Raw genomic sequence first — 12,070 nt, forward strand, 5'->3', positions numbered from 1 at the left:
TACCATCATCATCATTTACCAATTCACCAGGGATGTTAATGATTGTGGTGATATGGCAGAGTTGTATGCGGGTCTCGGTACCAGACCAGTTGAGTATGCTGCCGGGAAAATTGGGTTATTAGCGTGAATGAGAGCACAAGATCAGCAGTAGTGTGTTTGCATCAGGATTAATGTGCATTGGCAGAGACGCATGTGGGTGAGAGTTCTAGAGCAGTTGTGGGTGCTGCCGCAGGGCAGGTTGGTGGTGCACTGGCCTCTCTGTGTGAGTGCCTCTTGCTCTCAAAATACCAAGAGCGTAAAGTCCATTACTATCTAAATTAAGGAGATGTGTTCCATCTGCAACTTCTATCTCCTGAACTTTAAAAGTACTGAATTGTAGTTTTTCAAGATCATGGCAGGCTCCATTACACTCCAGCACATTATGGTCTGGGAAGAAGTATGTGAAACTCAGTACTACATGTGGGAAAACATTTATCAACCAGATGTAGTCACAATGTTATGTTGATTTATACCACATACTGCTGCCATTTTTATGGTCTCCAGGTGCTCTCTTGGCCCTGAAGGGGAAAGCAGGCTGCGTTGGCGCGTAGAACCAGCAGGCAGTGGCATCTGTGTGGGTGTGTTTTCTTGGTGTATTTTGTTGTGTTCACCGGTGGTGTATTGTTGCAGATGGGAGGCATCCTGTCTTTGGCTTGCCGGCTGTTTGAACTAGTTGTGAGGGTTTATGAGTTGGTTTGAGAGATGTGAGGTTTGGAGTGTTTTAGTGAGCAGGCTTTCTCTAGCTGTCTGAGGCGCGTGTGGTCAGTGTGTGGTGAGTAAGGGTGGTTGAGTAGGAAATTGTTAGTAGGCTTTGGGGTACATAGTTGTGGATAGCCACTGTACACAGTGCAGCTATGCGGTTCGTCTTTGTTGGGGGACCCACATTCACACAGGCGTGAGGAACATATTCATATAAACTTGGGCTTGTCTGGGTGTGGAGAATAGGATATGGAAAAGCTGATCATTGCAGAGATTATTGTTTGGGATATCCATATTTGTCTGAAGCCATGCATTTGTCTTGACACACTGGGGTATAGTGTCTGCTGCACTAAATTATGTGGGTCTTCTCAATCCACTATCATAAGTACTTAGGCTTGAAATGCCCCGTGAATGGCTAAGGGATTGTGTGGAAGAGATGTGACAACCCCAAGTGGGTTCTTATTAGTCCACCTCTACCCGAGGTCGTTGAATAACCAGGATTTTAACAGTTTCCGGAAAATCAGATGGTCCTCAGTCATCCTGATTTCTTTAGCAATCAAGTTCCATAGTTTGGCTATGAAGAGAGAGAATGCTCTTCCTCCGAATTTAGTTTTCTTTTAGTGCCTTGTTTCTATGAGCAAGTCAGTGTTTGATCTCACAGTTCTTCTTGGATGATATTTGGTGATTGCTGAAGGAATACTGCCCCCTGTCCATATAATGCTCTATGTCTGATGCAGGGAGCTTTGAAATTGATGATTTCTTTTAAACCAGTCATCCAATATAGACTTCTCTGTGACATGTTCTCTCCTGTTTAGTATGAAGAGGGGTCTTGCTGCTGTGTTTTGGATGGGTTGTGATTTCTAGGTGAGCTAGTCGGGGATTCCTAGGTATAGGCTATTTGCGTAGCCCATTTTTGATAATACCAGGGAGATTATGGGTTTTGTGTGAGATGGTTAGGGGTGGGAGGATGCCTCTTATTAAATGTAGGTGGTAGGAACATTTGCTTACTACTGCATTAACCTGTGGTTCTAGGGTCAGACCATTGTCCATGAACATTCTCGGGTTTTTTACTGCAGTTGATGTTTCCGGTTGAGTTTTCATTCCTTGGGGGCAGGCAAGCAAAGTGTGTGTTTGAGTGCTGCTTCATGGGGTTATCATTATTTCTATTTTGCTTGGGTTTAGTTTTAGGTTGTTATTAGTCATCCAGACATTTATCTGGTTTAAAGCAAAGATAAGCTGAGTGTCATTTACAATCAAGAATTACACATCTTTACAGTGCCTGCCCAGTGTCACCCCCACAGAGATCTCCAAATGGCTATGCAGGAGTCACCCATGCACAGGAATAGAATACACACATTGGTTAAGATGATAGGTCTGTCTCTTTTTTATTGTGAAAAACAGTTGCGTATTAAATATGAAGATGTGTGGTCTGTAGGGTTTTGTAAGATGGTTGCACAAAATATCCTGGCACATGATTGTAATAAGACTCCTTCCCTTTTCCTTTATGTTCCATTTTAGGGCGAATCCTCGAAACTTTAATTTCGATAATGTAGGAAATGCAATGTTAGCACTATTCGAGGTCCTCTCCTTGAAAGGATGGGTGGAAGTCAGAGATGTCATCATTCATCGAGTGGGGCCGGTAAGTCATAACTACTCATGTACTGCATGTGAGCGATGTTAGTGCTAGCTGAATTTTAAAATATTCTGTTGCCTTTATATGTTAGCTAGTAGCTTTTAAAATAATCTTGGATTTGTTAGGATTGCGTTTAATTTGTCTTATTGCCTTTAATACTCCTTTATTAGTTGGGACTTCATTTCCCATATACCTTTGGGTGTTTAACAACCTATTCAGGTGTGTGTCACTGGGGGCATTCTTCATCGCCATCAGAGTCCTCATATACAACGAGCGCAACATGCAGAGATTCTTGTCTGTTATCTTTCCATGGATTTCTACGGCTCTGACTGTAACAGCAGGTCTAGGACTTTGTGTCAAGAAGGTACGAGTAGTACCATTGATCATATTAATCATATTAGTAATCTTGATACTCACTCATTGACCATTATTACCAGACACCCTCTCTTTTCATCTAAGTGTATTATCATCACCGAGGCCCTTTAAACAGCCGGGTAGCCAGGTATTGCAGGGTTTTGAAACCAAACACGAAGAGAATCTGCTTCCGACTATATCTCCTCACAGTGCACTGATCTTGATGAGGCTCTGAAGTTACCAGGGGCTAACCTGCAGGTTGTTTTAACCTGCTAGTCATGAAAAATCTGGCCCAAAATTTGTATCATTACCACCAAAATTGCCTTCTCTGAAAACACTTGCAACCAATCACAGCGTAGCCACCTTTGATCACATAAAGCCTATGTCGCACCTGTGGTGTCCGTCCACCCCCTTAGTCAAGATTTTAGGGAAGGATATCTCTAACACGCTTCAGATCATGCATGTCTAACTCAATTCTCTCATCCCAAATAGTACAAGTACAAATTACTGTTGCATTACTAAATACAGGCTCTCTCCTACAACATGGATTGGAGAATGCTGATTACTTAATTGATTCCAACTTGGACATCCCCACCATTATGACAATGTGGCTGCTTGATGCTGCTGCTTATACTGCCTCTTGTGCTCTACCCCAGGATATAAGATGTCCAAAACCGATCAGATTGGATTTAGAGGAGGATGGGTTTGCCCTTGTTGTTAAAGAACATTTTGATTGTCACTCACTGTGGCAAGTTTGAACGACCGTGATACCCGGCATGTTAAATTAAGGGTTAATTGCAACTACAGTGAACTTTATGATTTAGTATAGACCACCGAATGATACACCATTGTTTGAAAAACAACTTCTGGCTCTTCTCAATGAAATCACTAAATCTCAGTCACACATGATTGTGTTCAGTGACTTTAACCTCTGGGTAGAAAAGAAGGAGGATCTTGAGGCATTATCTGTACTGGCCGCTCTTGAAATAGCCGGTTATATGCCATTAGTTAACGAGCAGACACAGACATAACCTAAATTGGGTTTTGACATATAACTCATTGCGGTTGCCTTCTAAACCTCTAAGTCTGGACAAATTGCAAAGGCTAGTCAAAAAGTGTAGGAACCCACAGAAAGTTACACCTCTTGCCTTTTCTTCATCATTAGCCCCAAGACTTACTAACCTTGAATTCCTAGATGACCCCACTGATTTAGTAACTCCCTTTCATCTAGTGCTGGAATGGGCAAAGATAATTAAACCAGAGGCCACATCGAATGCCTGGTTTAATGATGGCTTTATATCTGCTAAGAAAAAAAGGGCTTGTCAACGTGTCTGGATAAAGAACACTTGCCCGCACACACAGTCCATCTAGAGCTTGAAACGAGCTAAAAATGCCAACTTTAACATAAGAGTTAATAACTCAAAGTCCAGCCGTAGAGAGCTTTTAAAAATCCTAAAGTATTGAGGGAAAAACCACCCAGACATCCACAATGGAGAGGAATTGTGGTGAAAAAAAAACAGGACACATATTCTAGGAACGTTTTGGTCCATCAGCAAGCGATCAAGTTGCGTCAGTCTCGTTTGAGAGATAATCCTCCGGCAGATGGGATTTCCTATATTGTGAGCAGTTCTAAATCTAAGGACAACACGGCCAAGTTTGCCTTTAGGCAAAGTACTGAGACTGAAATTGTGAAGATCGTTGCAAACCTAAAACTGACTTCCTGTATTGGGGATTCCTGTCCAGTTAGTTCCTCAAAGAAGCACCTGATCTTGTGGTCCCATGGATCACTAAGATTGACAGCGCTTCTTTCAGGGACTGCCAAGTGCCTTCCTGTCTCAAGGAAACATGGATCACCCCTCTCCTTAAAAAAAGTAGCATGGATCTGTCGATTGCCAATAACTATCACCTGATCACGAATGTGCTGTACCTACTGAAGATCCTTGATCGTACTGCATATCTACAGTTTCAGGAATTCGTGAGAGCGAATAACAGCCTTGGCACCCGACAATCAGGTTTTAGGGCCAGGCATGGTACAGAAACAGCCCTACTGGACCTAAAATCTAATATTTCCAGTGCTGTGGAGAGGGATCATTCAGCGCTGCCGATGCTTCTATCAGCTGCATTTGACCTTGTGGACCACATACTTCTTGTGAACAGGTTAATGGCTATTGCCGGATGTTCTTCAAGTGAGGCACAGTGGATCCAGTACTTTCTGGGCCCACGTTCAACCAGAGTAGCAGTGGACAGTGCCCAAGAACGTCTCATTATCACCAGCTGCTGAGTCCCCCAGGGCTACTGCTTATCGCCCACTCTGTTTAATATTTACATGAGGCCATTGTTCGATATGATGGATATATTTAATATGCGGTACACTAACTACGCCGAAGATACCCAGATCCTCTTTGAGTTGTTAGGCAATCACACACAAGACACCGAAGTAGTGAAGAGTTTTCAAAACTAGACCCTTTATACAGTCATTCTTTTATCATGGGCTGCATGATACCGGTGGTAAAACGGGTAAAGACACTGGTCGTGTACTTGGAGGCAGAGTTATCTCTGAGATTCCACATTTCCCATCTCCGCTCATCATACTCTTGTTTCATCAGGCTGCTTAATCAGATCAAGCCTTATTTGTCGATGGAAAATCAAAATGTTTTGGCTACGGCTTTAGTCAATGCAAGACTGGACTACTGAAACAGCCTCTTGACAGGAACTTCTTAAGCCAACATGCGAGCCCTTCAGACAGTACAGAATAGATTGGTACGGGCTGTCCATGGCTTAGCCAAATACGACCATATGACATTTTTCAGACGCACTGTGCACTGGCTCCCAGTCGGGCACATGATCTTTCATAATATGCTTTTACCAGACATATAAATGTCAAACTTTCAAAACACCACAATATTTGATGAATCATTTAACGTAGGCACAACCTACTAGAAGCTTGCGTTCCAATGATGACCAAAAACGTACACAGCCACATTTTAAGCACGAACAATTGGGCAGCACAAGCTTTGATGTCCATGCCGCTAGGGCTTGGAAATTCCCTTTTCTCGCCTTTTTAGCAGGTGCTTCCTTCATTTATCTCCTTTAAGAGCCATTAAATCACGCCTTTTTTTTACATGAGTCTGGGTTAAATTACATAACATTTACCATCTACTCGTCATCTCCTGCTTTTACTGTTTCTGTTTGTTCGTCTGCGTTATTTTTGCGGCCTGAAGCCCATGGGCATGTGGCGCGTTAGAAGAAATAAATAATAATAATAATAATAATGTGAACATACCTCTGTGAGTGGCGTTCCTTATGAAAGTATTTTCCTTCTATGCAGATTCATGGAATCTACATCCACGTGTTTGTGTTCCTCGGCTGTATGATTGGACTGACACTTTTTGTTGGCGTTGTCATTGCAAATTTCAATGAAAACAAGGTAGGTATTCCATTATTATATCTATTGATGTATTTATGTATGTATCTATGTATGTATTCATGCAATGTTTAGAGCACAGACCAGGTCCCAAAGGTTACATGTGATTTCAACGAATCAAAAAATAGTGAATGAAATAATACAGAAAAAAAATATCGAATTTTCTTTATTTTTTTATTGAGGGGGGCCGTCTACTCCATACCCCCATTTCACATTGTTTTTATACCCCACCCCAAACCACCCCCCCCACACTTTATAACCCCTTATCCCTAAAACCCATATATTTCTTCTTTGTTGTTTTTTGATATTATTTCATTCATTTTTTGTATTCGATATTATCACTGAATACCATCCCAAAATGCTTCAGAGTGTTCTACATGATTTGCAAATTCAACAGATTATCTTTCATAATAGCTTTTGATGGACAAGACATCCTTCTCCCGCCAACCGGACTTCTATAGTATTTATTTGTTGTGTTGTTCTAATTGGCCTCTCTTCAGCATCGCACAGGGATAGCTGGACATTGGAGAACAAAAGGGGGGTGAAATGCAGAGGTGGTACACATGCTCTGAGTGAAGGGCTAAGTGATCAGATGGAGCAGTAAACTCTGGGAATATTGGGGTTCCATATCATATAATGGATTTCCTGGCCCAATCTATTTTTGAGTAGATTGAGAAGGGAACATCTAGCTAGGGTACCCTGCCATGTGTTATGTTGCTTCACAGAAATATGGTACAATCGTTGACATCGGATGAGTGGGTGTCATGCATCCAGAGTGTAGGCTGTCAGCCTTCCTGTTGCCTGGTTGGGATAGCTTATGTCATGTGGAACGTACATGCAATATTGAGGAAAGGTGGGATTCTGGCAAAAGGCAGTCAACCGTACACTTTAGGAATACATCTGGTATTCCATGGAAGTGGAATTGGTGGTGGAGTGTACTCGCATATGGACAGTGAGGGGTCTCTTTGTGGAGAGTGGAGGTTTTTGCAAGATTGAACAATACCAACACTAGATGGCTCTATGGACTGATCAGCTGAAGCAGTCTCAAACCATCAGGCAGTTCTTGAACAGGAGGGTTGTCAAGTCTTTGTGAAATATTGTTACAGATGGGAGGTGTTGTATTTGTGGTGGGAACGAGTCCCAGGTTTTTTTAACCCATGCCGAGTGATATTGCTTGAAGATTTCCACCATTTTGAAGGACGCAATTTTTCATCTGGCATCCTTTTGCTGGGCACTGCCATTAATCTTCCTGAGATTAAAGGATTTTCTGCTCAGAAACTGTTTGTAGATAAATACCAATCTAAATTAGACACGCCATCGGATGCATACAGCTTCTATTGGGAGTCAATGTAGCGCGGTTAGAACATGTTCTTGTCGTCAAATCAAATCATTTTTTTATTTTTTTTAGGTGGTTAACTTCATTTAAGCCTTTCACCATCACATCACATAACAAAAAACAAAAAGAACACCACTACAAATAAAAGAAAATACAAAACACATTTCCGTCATTTCACCAAACCCCATTATTGCCTGTTACTCCACAAGGAATCAAAAAACATTGACCAAAGAGTTAATCCAAACAGTGATAGGGGAAGTCCATTCTCTCCCCATAAAAATAAGCACTGATCATTGCCTATTGAGCATCAATTAGTTCAAAGACTTTCACCAAATAGTTAAAAAAGGCAATGATTAGGGCTATCAGTTCCCCTTGTATAAAAATAAACCATCATTCATAAGGCGTAGCCATCTTAAGTTCTTCAAAAAATGTCCCCAGAATCCGAGATATGATTGCTGATGTAGTCTGGTAAAACAATAACAAGAGTTGGAGGGTTTCCTTCTCAGCTTTCACTTTACAAAGCCTACAGCCTGCACACTTCTTGCTACCTCTAACCTCTAATGTTGGATATAAGTTCAATCGGATTCTCATATACTGTGTTCTGTAGAAGCTACTAGGACACTTCACCAAATATTTTGGCAAGGACCTACATACTGGTACATGGTACACACTGAGTGCACAGTTTGAACCACTGACTTTGCTCCTGCGTCTCCATCCAGTCTTTTCCGCAGATCTTAATTTTCACTGACATCGGGTTGCACAACAATTATACCTCTGGTATATCCAGACTTGTGAATGCCTAACAACAAGCACTCTTCCATTCCTGCAGGCAGAGTTAAGTCAGTTTCTCTGAGAAGCGCTCCCTTCACTAGGCCAAAGCGTCTTGCCGGAGGCAGCATCATGCACTTAAGGTACAACGCTAAACCTTTCCACATGACCATTGCAAAAAGGGAAATCAAGCCTCTTCCAGTCTCAACACTTGTATCGGGACACAATTCGGTAACTTAAGTACTTTATTCAATAACAAACTTTCTAGGGAGTACCATACTTTAGGTGGAAGTGCAAAAAAGGCTTCAGCGCTGTATGTTATAATCGGTACAAGGGGCCTGTAGTGGCTTGGTGGTGGGTAAAGATTTGGGGAGTAATGGCCATGGAAAAGGTGTGTGCGCTGAGAGCTGGGAACTACCAGAAGTTTATGATGGTATGGCAACCGTTCCATGAATATGTGAAAAATAGAGAAGCTTACCTATGTAAACCAATGTTACTTAAGAATGTACACGTGATTTGACTTTGCAAGAAAGAACCAACTGTAAAGGGGGAAGCCCCTATTGGGAAAGGAGTCACAAACCTGGAAATGCAGAATAATAATGATACCATACATGTTGGGGTTAGTGATGGGGTTATGAGACGTTAATGTGTTAATGAAATATGTTGTGCTCACCTTATGGCTGGCTGCTTCCATAAGGTGAGCTCTTCTTCAGTGTATAGCTGTTTCTCAAATTAGCAAATTAGAGTATTACTTGGAGAATCTTCAGGCTCATTGCTAGAATGAATCTTGTTCCCATTCAGCGCTTTGCCTGAAGTCATCCTGTCTTCCAAATTTTCTATTGAATCAAATCCCAACGGTAGAAAAAACTCGGCCACTTTGAGGATGGCCTGCTTGATTAAATTAGATTCCAAGTGGACAGCCACTTTATCAAGACACCCCTCACATAAGAATCCAACCTTTGCAATGTCATTGGTCATGATCACTCGCAGTCTTGGAATGTGGTGTAACAGTCTTAAGACGTTTGCCCTGTTCATTATCAAGTCATCGTCTATATGGAGAATCCTTTCCAGGACAATGCAGGTTTTTTTAACCAATGACTTTTTTTTATTCATTACGATTTATTTTCAAAGCTTGGGGTTTACCTACAAATGTACTGTCCTTATCCATAGTGTGGTTGATAAATAATGTTGATTTAGACAAGAACCAGTCGTCAAGGAGCAGGACGAATTCCCCTTCTACTACCGCGGATTTACTTTTGCTTTATTATCTTGATGAGAAGCAGAGTGGGCCACTTCAGCTGCCTACCACTAGCTCAGCTCCATGGTTACTGCCAAACGGTTCTGTTCCAGAGCAACTGCTTTCAATCAGCTTGCGCTCGGCTTCACTCCACGGGGAGTAAACATAGGCTGCTTCTGTCAGCTCCACAGACGGAATAGGCAGGGAATTCAGACTACAAAACGAATTGCAGACAATGGCACCAGGCAACTGCTTACACTCGGTTTGCACTCCGCTTCGCTCCGCAGATGCACAGAGTCAATATGGGCTCCTCCTATCAGCTCCACAGAATTAATAGGCGAGGAAGTCAAACTCCTAAACGAACTCTAGACACCGGCACCAGGCAACTTCTTACACTCGGCTTACATTGCTACAGTCTAGTGTTGATAAAGCAAAAGCCAACCACTGGTCAAAATCTGACTCTGAGGGGAACAGTTTATGGTCCAGTTGGACCTGTCCGCCTTTTTCACATATATGATATGATATGATATTTCATTTATATCCTGCTCATACACAGGTGTTTCAGAACGCGACCAAGCAAAGGGAGGGGAACGGGGGAGAACAAAATACGATCTTACTAGGCCCAGTGACATTTAGAACACGCAAGTGCATGGAAAAGGGGGGAAAGTGCATGAAAGGGGAGAGGAGGAAAGTGCAAAACAGAGGGGAGAAAAAAATAAATAATATGTGAAATAAATAAATAAATAAATGCAGTGAAAAGTGGTAGTGCAGCCAGACAAGTGGCAAGTGCATGATTAGTAAGATAAGGTATATCTCATAAGTGCAGGAGAGGAGTGGGGGACTGTATGGGTACAGATGCAGATCCAAGTGCAAGGGGTGGCCCGGAGGAAGTGCAGGAGGGAGGGTGAACAGGTACCTGGGCCCGAAGGACGGAGGGTGGCCAGGTGCACAGTGACGAGAGAGAGAAACAGATCAGCAGGGGAGAGGAGGGGCAAAGGCAGAAGCAAAGAGGAAGGTCCTGAGGTGCCTCCGGAACCGGAGATGGTTCTCCTCAAGTAGACATAGATTGAGCTGAAACTTCTAGTCGAGGATGACAATTATACTATACCCCTGGCTGTCTATTGCAGGATGACAAGTGGCAAATGATCACATTTGCTGCACTCGGATGTCCTTTCCCCGCAAAGCAGTGTCCCCCAACCAGGTTCTCTGGCAGAAGACTATGCACAGACAAAAACAATATCTTCTGTTTTTACTGCTAGAAGGCAGGAATTTATTTTTCATGAAATATTTCATTCAATTTAATCTTGTTTACATGTCAAGGAAGTGTATTATGATCCTCTCATGGGGGAAAATGTAACATCCAAATCAAAATGCACATTGAATTATTTAAGCTTTAAAGGAAGATTCTCACTGTGATCTTAGAAACTGCATATTTTGTTGCACTTCTTTAATTGTGGAGTCGTTTCATCAGTCGCATAATTATTTCTTAAGATGGAAACAGTTTGCATGTCTGTGTGGAGCAACTGTCACACCTACGTTTTTTAAATGTACTTATTTGGAGCATCTTATGAAAAAGTACAGCGGTAGGTGAGGCTACTGTTGTGCGATCCATGGGCCTCATCAGGGGTTGGGCAGAGCGGCAAAAATGCGGTGGTAACACTATTACCGCTGCATTACCGCTCCACACAATCCCGAGGTTGGGCGGAATGCTGGAGATTTACCTCCAGCAGATGGAGGTAAATCTCTGGTTTACCTCCCATTTCTGGTGCTAATACCACCAGCGCTATTACCGCTGGCGGTAATAGCTCTGGAAAACCCCATAGAGTCCTGTGGACTCTTAAAGTGAAGAATTACAGCCTTACCACAAACTCGGGATCCGGCGCAAATTGCATCGGACTGAGTAGCAGTAATGCTATTTGCATTGCCGGTATCCCATCACAATTACCACCAGGATACCGCCAAGACCGGGATGGGGCCCCATATCATATATTTCACAAGGGGTAGCCGTGTTTGCCAGCACTCCTACACAAGAGAAAAAGAAAACCCACTGATCCCCAGGCATAGAGTCGCGTATAACTCCTCCATGGGCGACACTTCACATGGCCTTGCTACCCTGTACCATCAGATCTGGTACAGTCCACAGGATCCCAACTCACATTTCCGTCATTTTATTGTGGTATTTTTGTGGCAGGGTGGCAAGCCCAATACCCAGCTTCTATGCCCTCCCACTCTTTCCAAAACCCTAACTATACTAATATATAATTTAGAATATACCCTAAACTGTACCTTCCCTAAACATGGTGGAAATAAATGCGGGGAAACTGACTGTTCCCTAAATGTAGTGAAATGGCTGCAGTGAGTAGGCTGGTACCGTCCCACCAGCTCTGATTTCCTATTATTTCTAACGAACCATGCAGTCGGGGACGAAATCCTTTCATTTTTAGACCTCCTCTGTGATTTTGTTAGGGTTACCTTTGGAACCCACAGTGACCAGCAGTATTTAATGAGCAATAGAGTAATCTCCCACCCCCAAGGATGAAGCCACCAACATGGTAACATGTACTTTGAGCAAGCGCTTTG

The 12,070-nt window shown here is 42.6% G+C and overlaps 1 protein-coding gene across 2 annotated transcripts in view; it reads left to right on the forward strand.

Moving 5' to 3' along the window:
- Nucleotides 1-12,070, forward strand: part of NALCN (sodium leak channel, non-selective) — a 3,431,684-nt gene that overhangs the window by 3,152,990 nt on the left and 266,624 nt on the right. For both annotated transcript variants that reach the window (XM_069637002.1, XM_069637001.1), the window contains 2 exons: nt 2,257-2,377; nt 6,054-6,152. In XM_069637002.1, the coding sequence (XP_069493103.1) occupies nt 2,257-2,377; nt 6,054-6,152 (220 nt within the window). The remainder of the gene's footprint in view (nt 1-2,256; nt 2,378-6,053; nt 6,153-12,070) is intronic.

Source organism: Ambystoma mexicanum, chromosome 7p (genome assembly GCF_040938575.1).
Source record: "Ambystoma mexicanum isolate Mex_15411 chromosome 7p, UKY_AmexF1_1, whole genome shotgun sequence".
In the NCBI taxonomy this organism is placed as follows: domain Eukaryota; kingdom Metazoa; phylum Chordata; class Amphibia; order Caudata; family Ambystomatidae; genus Ambystoma; species Ambystoma mexicanum.